Source organism: Pezoporus flaviventris, unplaced genomic scaffold, assembly GCF_033815535.1.
Source record: "Pezoporus flaviventris isolate CSIRO_AGI_PZ_B2104156 unplaced genomic scaffold, CSIRO_AGI_Pfla_v1 ptg000078l, whole genome shotgun sequence".
In the NCBI taxonomy this organism is placed as follows: Eukaryota; Metazoa; Chordata; class Aves; order Psittaciformes; family Psittacidae; genus Pezoporus; species Pezoporus flaviventris.
In genome coordinates, this window is record NW_026892626.1 from 13,500,219 (window position 1) to 13,525,377 (window position 25,159).

The 25,159-nt window shown below is 48.0% G+C and overlaps 1 protein-coding gene across 1 annotated transcript in view; it reads right to left on the bottom strand.

Annotated features, from left to right (window-relative positions):
* ADAP1 (ArfGAP with dual PH domains 1) overlaps positions 1 to 16,021 on the bottom strand; it is a 57,623-nt gene extending 41,602 nt beyond the window's left edge. The window contains exons 1-3 of the mRNA XM_061473279.1: positions 15,880 to 16,021; positions 5,594 to 5,724; positions 3,954 to 4,045 (exon numbers count right to left, since the gene is read on the bottom strand). Coding sequence (XP_061329263.1) covers positions 3,954 to 4,045; positions 5,594 to 5,724; positions 15,880 to 15,964 — 308 coding nt within the window. The 5' untranslated portion in view covers positions 15,965 to 16,021. The remainder of the gene's footprint in view (positions 1 to 3,953; positions 4,046 to 5,593; positions 5,725 to 15,879) is intronic.
* Between the last annotated feature and the right edge of the window lie 9,138 nt (positions 16,022 to 25,159).

Sequence of the window (25,159 nt, forward strand, 5' to 3'; positions counted from 1 at the left end):
GGCACAAAGCCTGCCCAGCCCCTGCAGCCAGCCAGCATGGGTTTTGTAATTAGAAGCATCAAAACCTCTTGATGCCGCAGAATGTGGGTCAGCACACATCGGCACGGTGCCAGCATGAGATGGAGGTGTCATCCATCGCGATGCTACCCAGGGCTGCGAGCTTGGAACATCTCATGCTATTGCAGTGACTGGACTACAGCAAGGCAGGGAGAAAGCTAAATATATACCACGTTAAAAAGCAGCACTCCCCTGCTCTTGTTTAGCATGCATCTGTTGAAAGGCACAGAGAGGCTCTAACTACAGAAAGAAAAATACAACCTAGCACACCATCCTTGAAACATTTCCAACATGCAAATACCCACAGCTGCTTATACTGCGGCACTCTCAGAAGGAGATCTGCAAGGGGGTCACATCTATCCCTGCTGCTACTGCAGAGAACCAGCAGCGCTGGGCTGGAGAACCACCTACATGAGCACAGCTCCAGGGTCAGTTCAGGAATCAGTTGTAAATTGGCCCTGTGTAAAATAGAATCATAGAGTAGTTTGGGTCGGAAAGGACCTTTAGATCACCTCGGTCCAATCCCCTGCCATGGGCAGGGTCACCTCCCACTAGACCATAGGCACAAGTTAGGAACAGAAACTGGTCTTCCAGCCACTTGGAGGAAGACTAGCCTTGCCTCATCCTCCTAGTCAGTCAGTCTTACAGTAAAGGACAAAGAAGAAGCGACAGAACAACGAAACCCCTTAACCCTCCTGCTCCTGTTTCTCGTAGGTTATACACCCAGCAATGTGCCTCTCCTTTGGGTGTCAGGAAAGCCTGTGAACAGAGCGGCTGTCCCAGCACAGTCCCCGTGTGCTTGCAGACAGCTCTTACAGGCTGCGGCTGGAGCTCAGCCACCGCTTGGCGAAGCTCCCCAGAGTGCAACTGCACTGCAGGATGGAGGGAGAGAAAATATCCTAGCAGCAAAGCCTGAGCTGCAGTATCAAAAGCTTGCAGAAGCCAAACCAACCAAGCACAGAACCAGTCACAGACATTTCTGCCAGCCTGAGAACAGAAGGAATTAAACTCTTGTGGTCCCTAAGCTGCCTGAGCCATAAGGAGAGCTTTCAGTATCCCTTCAGCCTGACCAACACAAGAAGAGCTGGGTACGATCTGCACGCAGATCTCAGGACACCCAAATCTGCAGAGGGACCTGCCCCACTTCCAGCTGGATTCCACCAGCACAAGGGATGGACCACGGAAAAGAACTGAATTTAACTGAGACTTCAGAGTAGACAAAATTTAAGTCTGCTAGAATTGTGTTTCTCCTACCAATGACAACTAGGTGAACAATCCTGCTTCTGCATCCTTAACATCACAAGTACATGCAAGCCTCAAAACAGCACAGCCAACTGTTGGGATTTTGGAGTTCAGAGATACAAACGTGGTACTGGATCCTCTCAGGACCATGACAGTTCACAAGAGATGCTTCTTCAACACAGATGGCATCCGCCTCCCAGCTGCTGGCAGAGCCACAAGTTTTCCTCCCGTCTGGATAGCATGGAGAGCTTGGTGTGCCCATCTTCCTTGTATCAAAGAGACACTAAGGAGAAGGCAAAGGAAGCAAGCATGAAAAACGCACTACCAAAAGACTTTTTGTTTCAGCCTAACTCTGTGGAGAAGCAAGAGAGAAATCATCATTGATTTTCCTTTTGTCAATCCATTTTAGGAAGTACAATCTACTTCCACAGCAAGATGCAAGAAACAGTTGATGCACAGGGATAAGGACACTAGAGCCATCTGCAAGGCGCACCGCAGACATCATAAAACTCTGGCCACCAAATCCTGCAGTAATAGGATACATCTGCCCTTGGGCTAGTCTGCTGGTCAGGGGAGAAAGAGGCAGGATACTGTGCATGGAGATGGATGGGTCAACACTGTGCCCAGAGTGTGAAGAAAAGTAGGAAGCCTGGCCTGTGTGAGGTGAAAGAACAGCAATCCTGTTTGAGTGTGGACAGGCAAGAGCAGGCAGATTTTGTTCTTGATTGTCACAAAGGGAGCCCCCTCCAACTCCTCCACCATTTGAGGCATTACTATTCCATAATAACTCCTTATTAAATCACAGCCCTGACCTTTCAGATCCTCACCCACACAAGCACTTCTGAGTCCTGAGGAAATCCCACATGAAGCATCTTCCCCACATTCCCTAAACCAAGACCAGGGGTGATCCCTGAAGACCAGTTCAAGGTGGGAGTAGAACCTGAAAGGCCCCAACCATTCAAGATGGTCAAACATATGCAAGCCTTCCCCTTTCCCTACTCTGGGAGAGACAGGGTTAAAAACAAACAAAGAAGTCTTTGCTGAAGCTGCTTTTATGAAATTAATAAAAAAAAAAAAACCAAACCAACAAAACAATGGCTCTGCCACCTTCAGTTACATTTGCACCATCTCCTCCCCTAGACCTGCAGGATCACTCTGTCTGGGAGCACCTTCCTGCTGGCTTCTCCTTGGGATATCTCCCACAACAGCAGAGGCGTTCCAGCAATAGGAAAGGTAAGAGGCTGCGGATTTTATCCTGGAGAAAAATAATCCTAGCAAGACGATCACAACATAATCAAGAGTGTGCCTCTCCACAACACACGGTGGCTTCGCCCATCCCCAAATCATTTCTGTACTTGTAGGAACTGTGGAAGCTGCTGCCAGAAGCCATTTTAGATCAAAACCAAGATCTGGGAACATTGCATAAATGGATGTGCTTTTTTATTGTCAGGCAAGGCAGTGCCACTCACTCCTGGGCCTTCCCAGATTTAGCATTTGAGCATCATCAAATGGGAGGTAACAGATGCACCACTAAGATAACTTCACAGACACAAGAGGTCTCCTCTTTTGCCTTTACTATAAAGGACTTTTTGTGTGATGTAGGAAGACAATAACTCTTCTTAATGGCTATTACAAGAAGATTAAAAATACAAAGTCACTTTGAGTATGAGCATGGGTACTCATGAACACTTTGTCCCACACACGGTATGATTTCAGGTTTGGGGAACACAGAGCCTTCCTACCCAAACATTGACATCTCATGCATGGAGCCCTACGAACCCTCCCCATATTTCTGTTCTGAGCACCTCTTGCAATGCTTGAATACATCATCCAGCTGCTCAGAGCCTCGCACACCATTTTCACACCACCACTACGCAACCAAATCACACTTCTCTCTTCAACAAGAGACACCCAGCTAAAGCACCAATATTGGGAAGATCTGAGCAACCAGCACTCACCAGTTTGCTGATATTGAAATTATACCCTCCAGACCCTCCGTAAAGAATGGTTTCACAAAGATAGAAAACCCCCTTGGTACTCTGCAGGACTGGATCCTAAAAACCAAGTTCAGTTCACCCTTCTTGCTCCCTGGATGGTACAGCACGTTCTGGCCACCCAACCCTCTCAGTCTACAAGGTCTACCCCGACTTAGTAGTGGTTTACTCTATGCTCTATGGGAGACAATACCTTGTCACTTGCTTTCATGGAGAAGATTATTTGACATTTAGGCAAAAAAAGACAATCCACCAGCTTGTCCCTAAACCCCAGCATTTCTGCATTACAAGTAACCCAGCATCTCATATAGCTGATAAGCAAGCTCTGTTTTGATGCAGAAGGGCTATTTGAAAAGGTAGAGGAAATCAATGGGTAGAAACTGGCATTTTTTTGTAGCCTTAGAAACTTGGAAGAGTCTGGGGAACAGACAAACTATTGACTTCCCAGCATCGTCTCAACTGTACTTATTAAATAAGATCCCACACGTCATATAAACTCTACCATATGCGTGCAGAAGAAAAAAAGATTTTCAGGCCTTTTATAAATGAAACCTCCTCTGTGGCTTAAAAAAAAACATATGATGCTAAAACTAAAATATTAGAGAGGCTGCAGCTGCACAAACAAATAAATGCTGTTTACCAGCAGAGGTATTTACTTACTGACAGTCAAGAAACGTTGGTTTATAATAAAACGGTGGCATTTTAGATTCATATTTTGCTTTTGCTACATTGTTCCCATTCGCAGCCATAAACTGTAAAAAGAAAAAAAGCAGAAAGAATTAAAAAATGTTAACAGTATTTTCCTTTGCCCTCTTTTGCACCTACACAGTAATAAAATTGTTGGGATGGAGCCTCTGTTCCCTTACTAAGAGGTTTCCCCAGGACTGTACACAGAAGGGACGCTGTAAAGACTGTGCCTGCAAATCAGGGCTCAGAAATTAATGTTGTTTATTATTGCCAGGGCTCACAGCTTAACATGATGCTGAGGACACGTCCATGTCCCAGTCACACGTGCACAATCCCCACTGGTCCCCACAGGAGCAGAAGGCAGCACACGGTGGCATTTCCCACTTGCAGGCATAGGAATGAAATTACTCCCAGGGAATCCAGCACAGAAATTAGGTAACCAGAAGGCAAAACCTGACACTGACTTCAAGTCCCTGTGTGTTACGGTTCCAGAGAGGTAACAGTCTCCGACAATGCACCTTTTGTTTTGGATCACATCACTTGTTCCGAAAGGATAACTTTATTTTTCCAAAGCCGTGCCAGCAAGCTCAGGGGTTTGAAGCATCTAATAAATGAATAAATAAACAAACAAACATCCTATCTGCCCTGACAGCCCTCCTTTCCTTCTGATCTCGGATATGAAAGTCTAGTCGAGAACTCTGCAAACAAACCCACATATTCCCCTATTCATAAATTTTATGTAATGAAAGTCACTTTGTAAGTGTAAAAAAAAAAACCCCATTATTTTCCAGGCAGCCATTCTAAATACATTTTGTCTTGTATCAAAAGCCAAGCATACAAGCATAAACAAGCAGCAAAGTGCTTCCCCCCCCCCCAACATTTTTTCCCCATTATTTTAACGGTTTTGAGCTTCTCAAGTTTACATATTCAATCTGTTCTAAAAAGAAAATCAGGGAAGGGAAAACCCATGCAACACAAAGGCCTATTTTTCTCATAAAACACATGACACTCTGAGCTGTGGCTTTCATAAAAAACTCAAATCTACAACATACAAGAACAAGATAAAGATCAAAGACTGGTAGCGTTCTTCATGCCTTTAAAGGCACCAAGAGTCAAAGTAGATGGGTTTTCTGGGTAGGCTTATCCTTAGCAACATCACCCAAATCTAGGCAGGTGTGTGGCTTAAAGAGAATTTATACTGTAAGGGTTCGGTTCTTTGAGATGTGAGTTTAAGGGTCTTCAACACCAAGTGGAACAAAGCCAGGAACTGGTGAGCTGGGCAGGGGGGGCAGACTCAAGGGCTAGCCTACTGCCTGGTCTAAGCTACAGGTAATGTAAGGAACAGAAGACAATTCATTTAGTTACTTCTACACATCCTGTTTCATTGATATTTCTACAGGGGTGGGGAAAACCCTCACAGCTTCTTTATGAAATGGCTACTCCATTTTTCAATCAGCACCATTGACCTCACTCCCACACTCAGGAATTATCTAGACATGTTTTCTAAAATCACTTTTGTTGTGGCATCTTTAGAAAGGATTCTGGTTTACAACTTTGCTGGTTAAACACAGCACCCCAAGCTCACTGGTACTTCACACCTCAGATGCACGTACCTCCACTTGAGCATCATCCCAGTCATCCAGGCGGACTGACTTCACTTTGCTGACTTGGGGAATATTGCGATGGATTCCTGAACAATTTAAGCAGATGAAGATCCCTAGGTTGTGGGATGCCCAGTCCGGGTCTGAAAGCAAGAAGGAAAGAGAGAATTGCACTTGACTGCTCTATGGGATTCAGTGCTGAAGGAAGGAGAGATGGGGCAAGATAGGTCATGGAAAGTGAATTCAGAGACACCAGGTCCACGTTCCTTGACTGTAAAGGTATCAAATAAATAAACAAGCAAAATAGATATATGTGCCATTTATATTGATAGTAATACAAATTAAAGTAACAGACCTGCAATCTCAAGTGTAGCTGTTATTCACAAAAACCTAATACACAGACAATTCGTACGCCCAAGAGCTCCTAAACAACATGCTCACATGAAGAGAAGAGGTGAATGACCATCTTTCATCAGCGAATCCCACCCAAGTGCTGCATGGAACAGAAACTGCACAATTAAAACAAACAGCTCAGGGATGCCGCTATGCTGCTCCCTTGATTTGCTATTTTTTTGTGGTTTGTTTTTTTTTTCTTAATTTTCATTTATTTTTTCTTTATTTTTGACAGTGGGAGCGTTCCGCAGAGAGACTTCCCTCCCACAGCTACAGCACAGCTCTCCATGCCAGGAGGTTTCCAGCCCTTGCCTTAATGGAAAAATGCCACCAGTGGCAGCTCTGTACTTTCTCCGAGCAGAACCACGCGCTGTTTACAGCCCCGAGCTGACGTCTCACACAAAGCACTTTAAACACAAGTCCCTCGCCTCCAAATTCCTCCTCGGGAGAGGCACTGCCTGAAGCGCAGGGCAATGGAGAGGAACTGGAGGAGGGCAGGGGCCAGGGCAGGACACATCCACCAGTGTCCCCAGCACTGCCTCGCTAATAAAGCCAATACAGGGATCTTTGTTTGAACTCTGACTAGCAAATGTCAGCGCCTGCTATTCCAGCTGCGTCCCAGCAGAGCTTCCTTGCAAGTCACCAACTCAGCCTCTAAACCCTTCGCCTCTACCCATCCTCCCCCAAACCCCCTCCATCGTATGGGGCTGTCGAGGGGTAAGGGCAGGTCCTCTCTTCTCAAATCTGTTTATTCCCCTGCAGTAATTACACTAAACACTCCTCACAGTGCAGCTATTATTTATAAAAGCAAGGCAAAGTGCTTTCTCCTCCTTCTACATATTTAATGGTCTGGCTATGTCAGTGCAGCAGGAGCAGGCTGGTATGGGGCAATGCAGCTCCTCTATACAAGGTACTGAGGTCTGCTACCAGCCCCTGCCCGCAGGGATGGCCACCAACCTCCCCCTGCACACATTAGGGAAGAGAAATTTGGTTCCCCAGAGGTGGCTGTGTTCAGATATAAATGAGGAGCCTCGATGGATGTGGTTGGGTGCCTACCCAGGAGAGGGGAATAAATTCCCAAGCTTTTATAAGTCCCATCCACTGCAGCTTGATTGGCATGGGGCTGGGACCAGCAGCCACAAGTAAAGGTGTCTGCTGTTTACATGGTCTCCCATCCTCATGCAGGACCCTGATGACTCCTGCAGAGGCCTGTCAAATACAGAACCAGTCAAGTCAATCTAAGTGCATTGCAGCAGCACCCAAGTATGGGCTCTATGCCCACATACAACCACACCAGTGAGGACACAGGGTGAGGACCTGATCACAGCTTCACTGAGGTCAGGCACCCCAGTTACTCTGATCGCAGAGAGTGCTGCCAGTTATTGAACTATGAGTTGGCCAAAAGAATCAAGGGGTTTGCACGCCATGCTCATGCATGTTTCTGTGCTTTAACTCCTCATATTGTCCTGTCCCATCTCCAAACACCTGGCTGTAATCAAAGTCTGCCTCATGGTAGGCCAGGACCATGGGACCAAATGATGAGAGTCACGCAGGGTGAAAGCATTCTGGACTTTTGTTGAAAAACCCATCTCTTGACTTCCATGTAAAGGATGAGGCATGAGGAAGGGCAAAAGGGTCTGGAGGATGGGGAAGCCACAGAGCAGCAGCAGCAGCAGCAGCAGCAGCAGCGAGGAAGCAGAAGATGCAGCAGTGAAGTTTGGAGCTGGGAGCTAACGTGGCCACCAACTCCCTGTGCTCAGAACAGCCACTTCACAGTAACTGCTCCAAGCCTCCCCAGTGCAATGAGTTGTGATCAAAGCAGTGCCTGACACAGGGAAATGGATATCAAAGTATGCATTTGCCTCCGCAGATTTTACCAGGAGCCCCAACACTTGTTTTGTGTTGACAGATTTATCTTAGCACACAGGTGGATTTCTTCATGTTGTCTGCAACTTCCAAGACTTGAAGAAGCAACCCTTTCGCTGCCTGCACTGCTGTGAGCGACAGGACCAGGAGACATCACAACCTCCTCTAGCCAGGAATGAGGACACATTTGGGTGAACATTCTGGAAGAATATCCTCAGGCTCCGATGGAGGAGACTGCAGCTGCAGTGGACATTAAGCCAACTCATACCCAAGCATCTCTTCTTGACATGGGGAAACAACACCTCAAGCAATAGGTTTTAATCACAACTGGGGCCTTAAAGCATTCTCCTCACACCAACAGTATTTTCTTTAGACAAGACTCTTGAACATGCTTCCCCCCTGCTCCACACCATGTCAAACCATGTCTAATTAGGGAAGCAAAAGCTGGAGTGTATCACAGAACCACATATTCGTGGTCACATGCACATGGTTTTTCATCAGAAGATGGTAGTATTTTAGAGGAACAGAGACAAGAGGGTCAGTGATGACCCAGCCCTTGGAAGGGATGCTGTCAGCTTGTTCAATACCTACACCTGCTGCTATCTCCTTCTGGTGTCCTTCCTTTCACTGTTTCCTCTCTTGCCTAGACCCAACCTCCATGTCCATCCAACACCAACAGCATCCCACACAGCAAACTTGAAGGAGCACCATGACAGAGCAGCACATTTCACTTTACTCCCCAGACCTGATACCAGCAGTTTGCATTGCTGTCCAATATTAATAACAACTTCCTCTTCATTGCTCTTCTGGTTTTAAAAGTATGTATCTTTTAAATCCAAAATCATGCAGCAAGGGTGGATGGAGGAGTTGTAGATGCTCGGCTGGTTGTGTGCTGCTTTCCTGGGACATCCACAGCCCAGAACTACACAAATTTGGCCGTTGTTTTTAACACCAAAGGGAACACCAGGCAGGAGGAGAGTTCAGAGGCCTCAGGCACTGAGTTACCTCCATCCAAAAAACTGCCAAGTAGCAAAATGCCCCAGAACCGACAGATCTACCTGGGGAAGTGCCTCTGAAACATCAGCGTTACTATAATGTATTAGAGATCTCAATGAACTTGCTCTCCTGGCTGAAGACGTGACTGAGAAAGCAAGCCAGCCCGAGCCTTTCCCTGAGTTTAGCTGAAAGCCAAAAGGCATTTCTAAGCATTAGCTGAACAAGCCAGAGGGTTACGGACCCAGCCAAGCCACTGGTGTGACCCACCGTGCCACCACACCGCCTGTGGGCAGGAAGAATGAGGGCGGAGGATTCCCTGAATCCATCTTCTGGAGGGTTCTGCCTGTGCTGCTTCCCCTTCTCACCCCTGCCCTGAACTTGTGACACCGTTTTCGAAGAACCCCGTAGCTACGAGACTGCTGCATCAGACCCCTGCAGGAACTGGTGACAGACGCCCAGGCAGATGGCTGCGGCGAGCACCCACCTCTGCAGGGATGCTTATCCAAAGCCCTTTTATATGATTTGGGGCTGCCAGTGGCTACTCAAGCACATCACAGTCCCCCTTCCCTTCATTCCTGCACTCCCCCACAAACAACAGGAGAATTCTCAGCTCAGGAACAAGGTAGATAACGCCAGTGATCTGCGACCTTGGCATAATCATAGACTCCAACCCTTCAAATGACTGTGCCATCTCTTTGAGATAAGACATCAAGCACACAAATAAAGTCACACAAGTGTATTCATACGAGACAAGTGAATTTTCGGGCAGCACATTTAGTGAACGAACCCTCAGCTGTATGGGTGGCAAGCTGCGGTCTCCATAGCTAGGTGAAGTCCACCTTGCTGCTAGGCACTTCAACAGTTAGAACATATTCTCCATGCTGGACATTGCTAGGGAGTTCAGTAATTTTATTTAAGCCATTTTATTTGGGCAGGGCTCAAAAAAGTGCTCCAAAATGGCAATATATCATAACCTGGACCTTCTGGGTATCACCCGAAAGAGATGATTTTCTTCTAAGCCTCCAGAGTTTCCAGCAAATAGCAGTGAAGCCTACTGAAAACTCTCCAGCACGCCTAAGTTCCACACAAATTACTTTATTCCATTATTTCAAGCCAAAAGGAATAAAGACTAACTAGGAGCAAGGGGAATATTAAACCAAATACACTGCTGTAAGTGCAAAAAGTCTCTTATCCTGCAGCATTGCTGCTCCAGAACAACCGATGCCAGCCCTAGAAGGCTTTAACTGTCCAATGTGGTAGAGATTTCTGGTCACTTGTAAACAGATTATAATGACTTTTAAAGCAAAAAGTTGCTGCAGCTTTGCTTTTAAAATTAATACATAAACAAAGCCAGACTAAGCTCAGGAGAAAAACTAACTTCCACACACAATCCCTTTTGCCACCACAAGCTCTAGAAAAACCAAGGGCAGAAAACAACGTACTCTGCAGCTTGAACCCAACATTACTGAGTGTAAGAACTGCCCATAGAGGGAAAAACAAAGGCTGGACCCAGAAAAATACAAAGAACCAGTGTAAGAGAACATAAACATAGGGTTCCAGTTTGAGAACACCTAGGTGCCATCAACCCAAGTATAATCACACGAAGCAGAGCAGTAGCAGGCTCATAGTAGCCAGAAGACAAGAGCAAGAACTCAAGAGTCCCAAAACTTACTTGGATGCCCCTACTCCACCTTCTGCTTTAAACCACAGTTACTACTTTATGTATATAGTGGGATACATACTATACTAGTGGTATAGATAATATATACTCTATATATACACTATATATATAGCATATTACTGACCAAGAGAATGTCAGGGAGAACATGGGCAACGCACAGCAATACACCGTTAACACATCTTCCAGCACACAAACCAAGGCCTGACCCTTACTTAGCTGCCTGGCTGCATCCCTGCTACACCAGCTGGGTGGGAGCCAGTGTTTTGTTGGGATGGAGATTCAACAGATTTTTCCGACGTTTGAGGTGTTAAGGACTAATTAGAAGAGAGAGGACAGCCTCTCAAGGTAGCAAACCTTTTTTTACCCTACAGGTAAGGTAACTCATACCCTATGATACAGGATATAATCACAGGGATTTAAGTGCCATCAACACAAGCAAAAAGCCTTTTCTGTTTGCTGCTCACTGCCTGCTGATTTTCTAAATGCCCCAGTCAAGAGAACCTCATGTCCAGCACTGAAGTTCTGTTGCTATTTACTTTGGGGAAAGACTAAGAGGTTAATAAACAGACCCTGGTCATGCATGTTTAAAAATAACAATAAAAGACATTAAGACTGAAGCCAAACAGCCTCCCACCAACACTCCTCCCTAAGTAGGAAAAATTTTCAGTGAAGGCACTAAACTTGCCAAGGTCTTTTTATTCAGCTGGCAGGTCCCAGCAGCCCACTCTGCTTGCTGTCTGCAGCCCCCGACTGTGCTGCAACCCAGGCATCAGCAGCAGACAGAAAACACGGTTGCATCAAACCCCCTTTGTGTCAGAAAGTCCCCTTCCCTGCAGAAAGTGGCATGGTGCTAAACACAACTGCTGCGGGATTTTCCTTTTTACCTTTAAAAGGGCTGGCAAATTCACAGGAAAAAGATAAAATAAATCACTGTTTAAGCGAGAGGACAATGGAGGTGCGGGAACAAGTTTCCACTTTCAGCTTGAAAACGAAAAGCCTGTTTCACGCCATTAGAGCAGCGAAGCTCTGGAACAGCTTTCCAGTGGGAGGTAGTGGGGGCAAGAGAGAGAACTAGCTGTGAGGCAGAGCCCTGTCGCTCCACAGGGAGGGGATGGGGAGATGTCGCTGTGGATGACAGCACAAGGCAGGACCCGATGACTCACTCAGTTGTCTTCCCGATACGTGTTTTTAGGACCAGTGGTTGGATAGGGGAAGGAGAGAGCTGTCATCAAATCCTTTCAGTGCCCTCCTTAATCCTGAGCAAATCAAGCAATCTCCAGCACTCATGTGTTTCCCTCATTCACCACCCGCACTTCATGACATCAAGGGAACGGAAAAGCTTCACTGCTTTAGAAATGCGAAGATGCTGGGCCCGTAGAAAAGATGCTTACAATGACCTCAGCCACACACCACTCACCCTCGGGCTTTTATATAGACTGTTAGACCAGAATACCAGATCTGCTCAGCTTTGCAGCATAAAGCTCTGATACCAGACCCCCTCCATCACCTGCACCGGCTCTTCCTCCATCCCTCATCCCCTCTGAGCCTCAGGCACAGAGGCCGATGTTACCCAGGTTCCCAGTAATCTATCTCAAACAAGAAAGATGAAAACGATAAAACCAGGCCATGTAAACTGCTGCTGGAGGGCTTAAACTGCAGAAGCGCTTTGATGGGATTTCCATTTCTGTTTTCAGAGCCTCCCTGTCCTCCTACAATGTAAAATGATTCTCCCTTCGTGGAAAGCTATGTCATAGAAAAATGGAGTAAAGGGAGATATAGTCAAGGTCTTGTTATGCCCTGAGATAACCATCCGTCTCATGATGTGAGGAAAGATTGCCAGAGACAAAGAACCATTTAGGGGAAAAAAGAGGCTGAACTGCCACATTAGTCCTGAAGGAAAAAAAAAGATTATTCTAATACATGGAGAGCCATCACACACACCAGCAATTCAGGAGATTGCTCAGTTTGCACTCGAGACTGCATTTCCCATGCTGTCTGCACTGGGAAAGCACATCTTTAAACCCACCAAAACAAACACACTGCAAACCAATACCCAGGACCCAGCCTCCACCACAGAAGTAGTAACAACAAAGAACCTGATGCCCCAGGTAACAACTTTATTACAGTGGCTCCTACCCCAGAATTCAGCCTGAAAGATGTAGCTAATGTGATCTCACTACTCAATACAGATTGATGACATCTTTGCAACTGAAACATTTTTTATTCGAAACAACTTTTCATTGCAAATTCAGATTTTGTAAAGACACAATTAATAAAAAACTAACTAAAATATTAAAAATATAAAAAACTTGCAAGTAAAAACGTAACCTCTCACTTCCTTCCCACTCTAATTTTCAATTTCTACTTCAGCATCCTCTCTGCATTCCCAGCTGTCATGGCCAGGGCCACTGTAAGCGTGTTCTCCCTACCTGAAACATGTCCTCAAAACCCAGGAGGAGTTTTTGGAAGCTCTGCTTTTACACAAGAGATTTTTCTGCCAGACATACACGCTGGTCACGGGGAAGACAAAGATCTGACCTTCCTGAGCATCACATTCAATACCACGTTTCACCCAGATGCAAAGTGCGCAGACCAGAACACACATCCTGAATACAGCAGCCTGGCTTGCAGGACTTGGCCACTTAAATATTCCTCAATCACCATTAAGTGGCAAATTCTGGCCCAGACCCAGGCAATCAGCAGGTTTTGACTAGATCTCCCCAAGGAGATGTGATGACCCTGTGTGGGATGAAGTTACTTACACCTCCTAGGAGGAAAAGCACTGCCTCTCCCAATGTTCCCCATCCACCCTTTACAAAAGCTTTGCTTTTCTGCATGGTCACAGCTTAACCACAATAATACCAAGCTGTGGGCTCTTTTGCATCAGGAACCCAGATTTTTGTTACCTGGGTTACAAAACCTGTTACCCGGGACAAGCCGTTACTTCAGGGCTATGGCTACTGAGCCTCACCTGAATGTCAAAGCAGTAACAAAAGGAAACAACCTTTTTTGACAGCAGGGAAGGGAAAAACAACTTTCACTGGCCGATTACTGAAACAAGTATTTCCAAGAGCAAAAGCAAACCCAGCTGGCTTCCAAACACAAATTAAAGTGAATAACAAAGAATCTTCCCCTGCTACATTTCTGACCCATCCTAGTCTTTGTTATCAGCATCCCTGAGCTCAATGGCTACCTCTTCTCAGGGATCCCACATTAACTAAGGGTTTCAGGGGAAGGAACACACCCACCTGAGCAGCAGCAATAATAAATCAGGGATCTTGACCTTTTGCTCCCCCCTCCTCAGCTGTACCAGATCAGCGCTATGATGATGCACACATGTGGGAAAGCACAAGCACGCCCTGCTTTCCTCATCTGCTCATTCCCCACCCTCCCTCTTCTTTCATTCTCACTTTATTTCTCTGCTCTGGTAGTTTTCCAGTGCCTAGCTGTCCACCCAGTTCCAGCTCTCCCCTTTATCTTTCTGTGCATCCCACTTCTCAGCACTCCATTCTGGAGGCTCTCTGGACACCTACCTCACATTATCTCATACCCAGAAGCACCTGGCATGCCACACCTGCCCAGGAAATAATAGAATTGAGCCTCAGTATTTTACATATTACCTAAAGACACAAGTTATATATCTTATGTGAAGCAGCCCTGGGCATCTCCAGTTTATTGTCGCCCCCAGGCAGATGTGCACATCACAGCACCACCAGTAGCTCTTGTTTGGCAAAGAAACTGATCATTAAAGAAACTGGGTTGATGAACAGGGATCCAGTCCCAGGGAAGTAATGTTGTGGCAGTTCAGAAGAGAGGCTGAATGGTATTAATATAGCACATCCTGTGTTATAAAAGACACTGGCCCAAATTCTGCTCTCGGAGTTTCAGATTCACTAGGGCATCTCTCCATGCAAATGTCACCAAGAGCAAAATATGGTTGTTTTACAAGCCCATTTGAAGCCTTTAACAACGACTCTCTTTCCCTGATGTGAGCTATTTTACTGACCTACAGCTTCATCTCCATCCTGCTGATGGCTGAGAAACTTCCCATTTTGCAAAGGGGCTTTATATTACACACAGGGCAAGGAAGAGTTACCCCATTGACCTGAATGGCCCAGGCTTGCAAAGTCTTCCCCAGGAAGGAATAATTTAGGTAGCTGCCTATTTGGTGAGCCCAAGCTGTGCTCAGCAAGATGCCTCAAAGGTGGGTTGGTACAGTCAGACAGCAGATGGGTGGGAGCAGGCAGAGCAGCACAGCGCTGCAAAGCAGTTCATACTATGCAAAAGTTCTTTGTCCTTTCCAGCTGGATACTGGGAGACACAATGCATCTGAAGGTGAACTGCAGTGTCTGAGATGTAGATTAGGGACATAAACCCAGCGGCAATGGTATGAGCTGGGTGGTGGTATCCAATAGGTCTTGGAATCCTAAATAAATCAATAGCCAGAAAAATGAGGTTCAGCTGAAGTGCTGGGTTTTCTTTAACCTACAGAATGACGGAGGCTGAAAAGGACATCCTTTCCCTATGCCTCTTCAGGGCCATCCTGCTCAAGCTAATACTAATTTAGGTGTTTCTATATGGTGATATTTTTTATCTTTTTTTAAAGGGAAGTTACTTGCTATGCAATTTTCTAAGGTTCTTCCCCCAGCACACCACACAGACCCCTCTCAGCAAGAGCAAAGGCTTTCCCACGCTCACAGCCAGACCCCAACAATTCACCATCCACAGAGTGAGGAGGATGCTCCTAGCTCAGGTTTTCTCCCGTCTGTAGACGAAGAGGGCCATGGGCATTTCAGCCCGGTCCTGTGCAGGGCGCTAAGCAGCGGGCAAGGCAGGCTCCCACCGGTGGCAGCCTGGTCAAAGGTTGGTGGGCAGGATGCCCACGGCATTGCCCCTGGTCCCTCCCGTCTGTTTGCTCGCCAACAGGGGCAGGAGCGGCGGCGAGGGGACACAGGGAACACACACACCACACACCCCCAGCAACACAGCCTCCCCCGGCCAGAGCCCCGCGGCACCGGGGCTGCACTGCAGACCGCGGGACCCGCCGGGGATGACATCAGCGCTGCCGCGACCGGGCGAGGAGCGGGGCCGGGGGGGTGGAAGGGTTGGAACCCCGGCTGGGGCTGATCCATGGGTACAGCGACAGCGCAACCCCTTCCCTCCACCTGCCCCGAGCATCCCGCTGCATCCCCCGGGGGAAACAGGGGGGTTCGGGTACCCTCTCGGCGTGCACAACCCCATCGCTCCCGGAGAAGGCAGAGCCCCCCTGCCCCGCCGCTGTCGCCGTGCGGTGCCGTGCGGTGCCGTGCGGGCAGGTGCGGCCGCCGCCCGCGCCCCCCGCCCCGGCTCGCCCTGCCCTTACCCGGGGCGGCGCAGTCGGCGCACGCCGTGTTTCCCGGCCGCTGGAGCAGCTCCACCAGCGCCTTCCTGCTCTTCTCCTTCGCCATGGGGCCGGCGGCGCGGTGCGGGGCTCCGCCGCGGTTGGGCGAGCTTCACGGTGCGGGGCGGGGGGCGCTGGCGAGGCGGGCGGCGCGCCCGGGCTGCTCCATGCGGCCCCGCTCGCCCCGCGCAAGGTGAACGGGCCGCGCCGCCGCCGGGAGGGGACGCGCCGGGGCGGGTCCTGCCCTGACGCCTCCGAGCCTCGCCGCTGCCGTTGCTGTTGCTGCCGCCGCCGGAGCCGCCCGCCCGGGCACGGTGCCGGTTCCGCCTTCCGCAGGACCCGGGGGGCTGGCGGCTCCCTGAGCCGCTCGCCCGCGACCTCCAGCGGCCGCTCGTCGCCGGGGAGCCCCGTTCCCGTGGGGGTTCCCCACCACCAGGGCATCCCAGCCCCCACGGGTGTCCCCAGCCACCGAGCGGTCCCTTCCCAGGTTTAATTTGGGGTGCCCGGCCAGGGGATGCTCTCTCCCATGGGCTGGGAGCTGGCGTGGCAGTGGGGAATATGGGGGCCAGGAGGTTGGTCCTTGCTGGATGGGTTCTCGCTGCTCCAGCACATTGGTGGGTCCAAGAGCAGTGCTTTGGGGGCATTTCTTTAGATTAGCATCGTTAGGGGATACTCATAAGTGTTTAACTGGCACCCACCCACACTCCAGAACGTTCCTCCTTCATCACCACCTTCCATGTCTGCATCTCAGCAGGACTATCCCCCAGGCGTCTTCTCATACTTTTCACACCCCTCCATGATGTCAAGGGAGTATTGGTGGAGAAAACACCCCAAGGACAGGGGCAGAATTCCCCATACCCCTGTGGCTGTGTTTCCTGTCACCTACAGGACAAGGCTCCCGGTCTTGCTTTACCAGCTAAGAACAAGAGGCTGACCTGGGGTGGCGATGAGGGAAGACTTTGGCTGAGGCGGGGTTCAGAGCTGTGCCTCCTGGGCTGCTGCCCTAACCCCTGCTGAAACCTTCTCGGGAATGGGTCACATGCATCTGCAATGGTGCTATGACCTACCTATGGTTCATACAGCTCTGCTTACAGAAAGGGTTTTGGTTTAGCTGTGAAAGTCCCCCATTCAAATGGTCCATCTCTGCTTCCTCCAACAAAGCAGAGCACCTTCCTGCAGGCTCAGCTCTGTGCTCCTTCCTGGGGTGTGCACCAGTGTCTGCAGGAGGAGGGTGCTCTGCAAAACGTCCACAACCAAATCACCATCTTGGTCCTACAAGCATACATGGATGTGAGCATAATTCAGGGACCTCTTTGTGGGAGACAATGGCATAAACCCTTGAACACGGGCAGAATCATGGGCTGGCAGGTTTACAATGCCTCTCTTGCCTGGCAGACATTTTCCTAGATGACCTTTGTGCTGTCAGACAAGGGACTGTAACTGAGTTGATTTCTGACTGGTTTAAACTAATGTCAGTGTTCCTTGCTGACCCTACGCAGCATTACGCGTCATGCTGGGGTTTGCTTGTTTTACACGTGCACGCTGATGGGGTCTGGAAAGTCATTCCTGTGCTAACCAAAGGCATAATCCCAGACATGGGCTTTCTGTGGAGAAGCTGAGCTGCTGCATCCAGACTCTCACCTTCTTCAACCTCCAAGTCACTAATCCTAACCCGGAACAGAGCCATCGACTCAGTAACACCAGCTCAGCACAGTATCTTAGCCCTAATCCTCCACACCCGTGCTATATTCAAGCTTGTCAGTGTAAATGCTTACAGGATCAGAGCTTCACCTAAGTCCAGGTTAGGTTATGTTTGCATTTGCACTCCGGCTTTTCCAGAACATGCACTTGCTGAATTCTCCATGCAATAACCAGGATGCTGCACATCATCATGAGCTTACCGAGGGCAGAGGCTGGGAGGAGGGAAGGGCACTGGTTTTAGTCTCTGTTTAGCTTTCCATTAAGACTTATTGATTCTCTTTAATTTTTTTGTTCTGCCGGTTGCTAGGCAATCTCTCTCTCTCCTCCATGTGCTGGAAGCCAGGGCTGCAGACAGAAATTTATATCTTGTAATAAAATCAAATATAACAGAGCCTGTTGTCAGTGATGAGGGGAGCGTTTCATAAAGGACAGACGGAGCAGGAGAACAGGGCCAGCAAGGGTTGATCAACAGTGGTTCTCAGAACCGAAGTCCCATCACAATTACTTTAGACTTCACGTTGGGAAACAAGCAGCCTAGTGGGTGGAGGAGATGTGGAGAGAGAGAGAGAGAAAAGTTGGAAATAAATGAGCCAAAATCAAAGATAAACTTTTGTTCAGTGGAATATCAAGGGCTTGGTTCACCCTCACATGTACAGGGGTAACTCCACAGATTCACTCCTGGTTTATCCAAGGTTAAGAGGTTGGGTGTTGCTCCAGAGACAACCAGCAGTGTTGATCCAGGGCAGGCAGTGAGGCTCTCCTGATGGACACTGGCTCCTAAAGATTGTGATTCCTGGTGTAGAGCAGGGACAGCATCAGAGTTTTCCATCCCACTAAGGGTAAAGGAGGAAGGTTGCCCTGGCAGGGCTGGTGGAGACTCCCGGGAAGCTGATGGGCATCACTGCTCAGCCTTGTCCATGTCAGACTGTTCCTGTCCATGTCCACAGGAGCCAACAGCTCATCTGAGCTTTTCCCCGCATTTTTCCTGTGGGTATGACCTAGCAGGGAATGCTTAATGAATTTGCCCCTACTTCTTGCAAAGTCTTTGGCCAAACTCTCTGGAGACCGCTTGTCACTGTCAATACATCACCCTCATTCAGATGCGTTCTGTCTCCCCACTGCTAAGTGACTTGTTAAGCCTGATGTGAATTTATATACATATGTATATAAATACTTACATATTTATGTGTGAAATGTGCTTGTTTGCAAACATGCACACTTTCAACTCAGCCTTTCCTAGAGCGCAAGGTTGTTGCCTTAGAAACGGATGTTATTAATGCGCTCTCCCGAGGTGCTAAGTACAGTGGCAGCAAGGGCAGCCTCTGGAAATGCCAGACTGAGGTCAGGGCAAAGGATGCTCAGAAATTCCTGGAAATCTTTTCATCATCTTTGTGGTGATGCTCTGAAAATGCACAGACACAGCTATACGTTCTCCTTGCCCTTCCGTGTTAGCTCCTTCCACCTGACGCTGGCTTGTTTTGTTAGGAAAGAGCTGTTGACGCTGGTTTTTAGTTAATTTTGCAGCCCCAGCCCTGAAATGGCTGAATCGGTGTCACAACCACGCAGGTGAAAGGGTGTTAACCCTTTATGGGACCTGGGAGTGCATTCACAGCGTGACATGGGGAAGAAGCACAAATTCCTGTGTGAACAGCAAACCTTAATATCAATAATTCACACCACTGCAACTGCATTCAAGCAAAACTCTCTGCAGTAGTGGAGACACCAGGCTGGAGCCTTTAGGCTTCCTCAGCACCACAGCGGATGCAGATCTTGCAGCTGGAGATTTGTGTGAACAAGCCATAGCAGTGACCACCCGCACCCACGCTAAAGCAGCCAGGTTTTGTTCCTGTCCTGTTCAAAACAAGAGAAAAAATAAGAAAAAAATAAGAAACCAACATCCTAGAAATATATATCTGATTTATATATATGCGTATATCTTATTTTCTGGGTTATCCAGTTAAATTAAGAGTGACTACAGCTCGAAGGGAGGAATGCCACAGAGCAGAGAGCTCCGAGCAGGGTGTTTAAAACCTCTTAAACTGAGAACCTGACACGGATGCCAACTTTCTCCGATTCTGAGCAAACTGCTTTGTTTTGGACCCTGTGAGATTTTTCTCCCCTAGAACAGGGAAAAGCACACTCACTGCCTCTGCATGGTTAGGATGTGCTAGTCAAGTTGAAGAGGATGATGCAAGAGAAAATGATGTGAGGGTGCAGCAATAACAGACTGAAGTCTGGGTCTGCAGAGCTGCTCTGCACCTGCACCAGCCCTCAAAGAAGGAAAGGTGTCGTGCAGCTCTAAAAGCATCTCGGTGCGGAGTTCTTTGCAGATCAGGGTTTTATTACATTTGCATAGTGGTTAATTCTGTTGCAGTGTTACCAGCGTAGAAAAAGGGAAGTCCTTTACTCCCATGATTTGACAGCCGTGCAGGTAACATCACACACACACCAGATCACACAGATCCTCTGTGAGCGAGAAGAAATGGGGAGAATGGGGAACAAGAAGAGGGTGCAGAACAAAATCTCTCTGCTGATTGACTTAAACACCAGGTTTTGTAGGCTTCTGCAGCCTCCTAGAGCTGAGAACTGCTCTCTCACAGTGGCATCACAGCAAAAAGGAAAGCAGCTCCAACCACTTTTCGGATCCTGTCCACCATGTGCTCAGGACGTCCTCTCAGTTTCTTTTCTGGCCAGGCTCGCTGCAGCAGTGGGCTGGTTTTGGCACTGGTATGTGGCCACAAGGACTGTTAGTCACTGGTGGAGTGGTTGGGAGCCAAGAGACATCCTAGAAAGCGAGGGGATAATGGATAGCTTGAGGATGTTGGATATTCGTACATCTGCTCCACGCACACAAGGAAAGCTCAATGCAAGAACAAACATGCTGCAACAGTCCTGTTGTACTGAACCCGTTTCATACAATGTAAAATCTGATGTGGAGGGGGCACCTGGGGGAATTGGCTCCATAGCAGCCACCAGGCACCCGACTGGGGCTATGCTGATTTCTACAGCCTAATGGCAGGCTTCCTTCTGCTCTCTGAGAAGAAGAAATTAGACCAATGAAGTCAGTAACTCACCTACACCAGTAAGAGACCACTGCTTTTAGCATTGTCCTTGGTTTATACTAATTAAAAGACTTAGGCCTGGGGAAGCTCTGTATGGAGGAAGCCAACATGTGAGAAGAGTTTCATACGTCAGGGTATCAGCTCCTCCAAGAAAAGCCAAAGTAATTATTCAGAGCAGGCCACCATCAATTCAGTCTGAGTCAGAGGCAGCAGCACGACGGGTTCGACGTGCAAACCACAGGGCAAGCACTTATCGTGGAAATTGCTTTTGTTCAGTTCCAATAATTTAATCTCTTCCTGGCTCGAATGGCTCATCCTTCCAGGAACAGCTTGGAGACATTCAAGCTGGAGACTGGACTGCATGATGTCTTGTTGCAGGGTGGAGGTGGAAGCAGCCCAGCTAACCGCTGCCTACCCTGGGGGTCCTGGGAAGCGGTGGCTGCTCCTGCCAGGGGTCCAGTGCAGAGAATATGACAGAGATGCAATAGGCAGGACCATAGGACAGAGGGGCTGAAGCTAGCACATTGATTCTGATCTGGAAGTCTCTGCAGCAAAGCCTGAGCCCCCCAGAAAGAAGGCAAACCATTTCCAAAGGGAACAGAATTAAAAATGGTGCAATTATAGGTTCCCACAGTCAGTCTTGTATCATGGGCTGCTGCCTTCAGCTGCCGGTCCAGCCCAGACATCTGAGACCACATCACTTTCTGTAACACTGCTCAGCTGTGATTTGAATAAAGCATTAGATGGAAACAAAACTGTGGTTTTTTTCTCTAGAAAGAGATTAGAAATGATGGCCTGAAGGAAACTGCTGAACAGCTGGAGATGGTAACTGATCCTCCCCCAGTTAACTCTGTCCATAGAAAGCTGAGGACCACGTCCTACCCTTCCTCTGGCTGCTGGTGGGATTGTTTGGATGTCACTGCCTGCCTCCTAAAAGCTCCCATAACACTGAGATGTAGCTCATGCTGCTCACTTGTTTATTTCAATATGTTTTGCCAAAGAAAAATCAGCAAAGAATTAATTAACAGCAATTATTTCTAGCAACAACAGAGCAGCTCTGCTCCAGAAGCCATGAAAACAACATCATGAGACCCCTGTGGCCAAAAAGCCTTTACAAACAGGTGCAAAAATAAACAATTTTATAGCAGGCTATAAAAAGAGCCCAAGCCAGGTTGGGGAATGGCAGAGGAACAGAGGAGCAGCCATTTCAATGGCTGAGTTGCAGCATCCACCCAGGTGACTTTCGTGAAGGAGCTTTAATAAACAAACCAGTGCAGAAGCACCAACCTGAGTCAAAGTCCCAGCAGGACCAGGTTATTGCTGCAATAGAAGGTTTACTATACCCGTCACTCTGTGTTATTAGTGCTGCTAAAGTGATTTACTGTCTAAGTCAGTCCGACCTATTAGAGCTGTGATCTAAAGTACTAGCCAGCTCCAGTTTCAGTGATAAACATCACCCCCTGCCTATTACTTGCTAAAATAAGCTGAAATAAAGCCATCAATCCAGCTATCTCTCTGCTCAAATGAGTCCTTCTAGCTGGCACCATCACACCTGCAGGTCTCCTGCCATGCACGCAGAAAGGATGGAGGCAGATGTTCCAGACTTGCTCTCAATTTTCACCCGTGTTTCTTTTTCAGCAGCCAGTGAACTCAGCATTTCTGTCCCTTTGACCTGAACTTGCACATCTCCTATTGCCAAAGCCCTGCAGTGACCCAGTTCCTGTTACAGCTCTGTGCTACACATGCATACTCTGAGCATCTCCCCATGCAAGGAAGCCAGGATGCAATCTCCTGCCAGAGATGTTCACCTCTGTGCTGCACCCTAGGAGGTGGCAGTGGCCAGTCCCTTTTCCCTGCTAGGCTTTGCAGCACAGTTTAGGGAAGGGGGAATTAAACCAAACCCCACACTCCATTCACCTGTACCATTCCCATAGATTGTTAACACCTGATCCATGGTATTGCCTGTGCTCTCCCATACAGATACAGGCCTGTGTGGACCCAGTACATGTATTCCCTTAGATCAGACAGAAATCTGAATGCACAGAGAGAGGGACACATACTTATGCTACCTTAGCAACCACTGAGCATGCACACACATGCCAGAGATGTGCCAGACAACAGGCAAAGCTCAGAGCGTGTGCTCTGAAAGGGCTGGGTTGCAGCCATGGGTGGTGAGGACTGGGGTAAAGACAGCTTGCTAAATCCATGGGTTAAAGTCAGCACAAGGTAACTCCCACATCCACACTAAAGACCAAAATCTGAGGGAGAGAGCCCCAGCAATGAAAGCAACCAGCATCATTACACCCCTGGGATTTCCTACTTGGTGCTTGTTCATGGGGCTGTGAAGGTTCAGTTACCATTGGGGGGTTTTGCTCCTGCTTGGTTCAGCATACTGAGTTACTGGCCATTTTCTCAGCACTGATCTGATCCGCAGCTTCTGTGCAATTCCTGAGTGGCAGCAAGAAAATGTTTTCCCATTTGGGCCTGCCTGTCCAGAAAACCAGTTTCCTCACTGTGCTGAAATCCTTCTGACCATCCAGCAAATCGTGCTGCCATGGGGCTGTCAGAGCAACCCAGAGGGAAAAGCCCTCTCCAGATTGGCAGCTCCTCTAAGCAGGCTGCAGCGCACAGCATTGCATCAAATCCTCAGAGCAGTCCTGTGAGTGTCCCAGATTCTGTACTGCAATTGCTCTACCTTGCCCAGAAAGGAGAGATTCAGTGCTTCCAAACCCTGCTGAAGCCCAGAACGTAGTCTGATAACAGAGAAATATAAACTAAGTAAACAACAGCGGGCCTGACTCCCTTGCAAAGCACCTTCTGCTATGCCAGTGCCTTTCCTCCCTGCTATCTTTGATTATCAGCTCTGCAAGCAAGATCAGAACCAGGTCTGTGAGGGGTTTCTTGCAGGCAGGGCTTGCTAGCAGTGAGGAAACTAGAAATCCTCCAGAAATCAGAGCTGTCAGCTCCTAGAAGGTTACAAAATAGGGCTCAGTTGTTCAAAGGGGCTGCAGAAGCATCCCTCACTGTCTGCTTCTTAAAAGCATGAAAGTGAAGTTAAAAGCCTGGCTCATTCTGGGAAGTCTCCTTGATTTCTTCACCCCCTGCTCTCCTTTTGCAAGGCTGCTTTCCGCTACTCTGCTCCTATCAGGGTTTGCCGTAATTCATAAGGACCTGAACAGAAAAGCATCTACAATACTGAGTGGTTTAAGGTACTACTCATTACCAGGCAGCAGGACACACAGACAGACAGGCCACGACATCCCTCCCACATCAGCAGGATCCTACCTTGCTTTGTGTGGGAGCTGGGAAAGACACAGCTTCACCTCCCACCAGAGGTTGGGAAGCATTGGACAGTAAGGGCTGGATCCAGCCCACCAGATTCAATGCACCTGAACTGCTTTAGAGAAATAACTGTAGCCTTTGTTGGGCTATATGTTGAATGCCAGGCTTGTCAGGGGTGTTTTTCATTCAGCCAAGCCCAGCAGGAATCAGCAAGCATAAGATCAATGCACCTGCTAATGCAAGTCCCAAGATCCCCTGGAATAGTGGGAATAAACAGACTGTTTCACCATTGGATTGCTCAGTGCTAGAGAGCATAAATGTCAGACTCTCCAGAAGAGCCATAAAAACCTGTCCCTGTATCATCACCAGTCTTAGGAAACAAAAAATGTGTCAAGGTTTATCGTCCTCTGCACACATGCATTAGGCTTCTAGATGACTTTCTATGAAGCTCCTATTTTGAGCAGTGATCAATTATGCATTTCAAGCCATATGGCACCTTCCTTCCAGAAGGAAGGCATTTTGTCTTGGAATCTGTAAGCAGGAAAATCTGCTGCATCCTGATGGAAATGCAACATTGTCAGCTAGTCACAGAATCATTAAGAGAAAAAAAGAGAACCAGAGTAAGATTAATCAGACATCCAATTTCCATTGAAATACCCTCGATGGGGAAATGGACTCTTGCATGTGCCCTTCCAAATGTCCTTTTTAATTCCTTTTTAATTAATCTGATTTAAAGCTTTGATTTTTGAGGGAAACCTGATACAATATGCAACATTCGGAATTTAGCAGAAGGATTTCTTCCACAAGTGATCTCCTCCAGACCAAAAAGTATATAAAGTCCTCTGGGGTCACTGGGTGCATGACTAGAAATGACTGCACTCTTGCATACTAGCAGAAGCATCATTCCCTTCCCAGGAATCACGGGTAAGAAATGTAGAAACATACTGCTCTCCAGTGGAACCAGAACACTAAAAGCACTTTTCAGATCCTACAGCAACAAGTGATGCTATAGATGCTTTCTGTACAGGGAGCAGGCTGCTCTTTCTCTCACAGCCTCATATGTCCCAGGTTTAGCTCCAGCAGCTTGGTGGAAGTGGCACTGCCTCCCACTGCTCTCCAAGCCTACTTGGAGCAGGACAACAGCAGGGTGGAATTCAGGAGGTGCTCTAACTGACCCTAATTCTTTCCCGCTGAGCTGGTTAAGCCTAACCTACAAA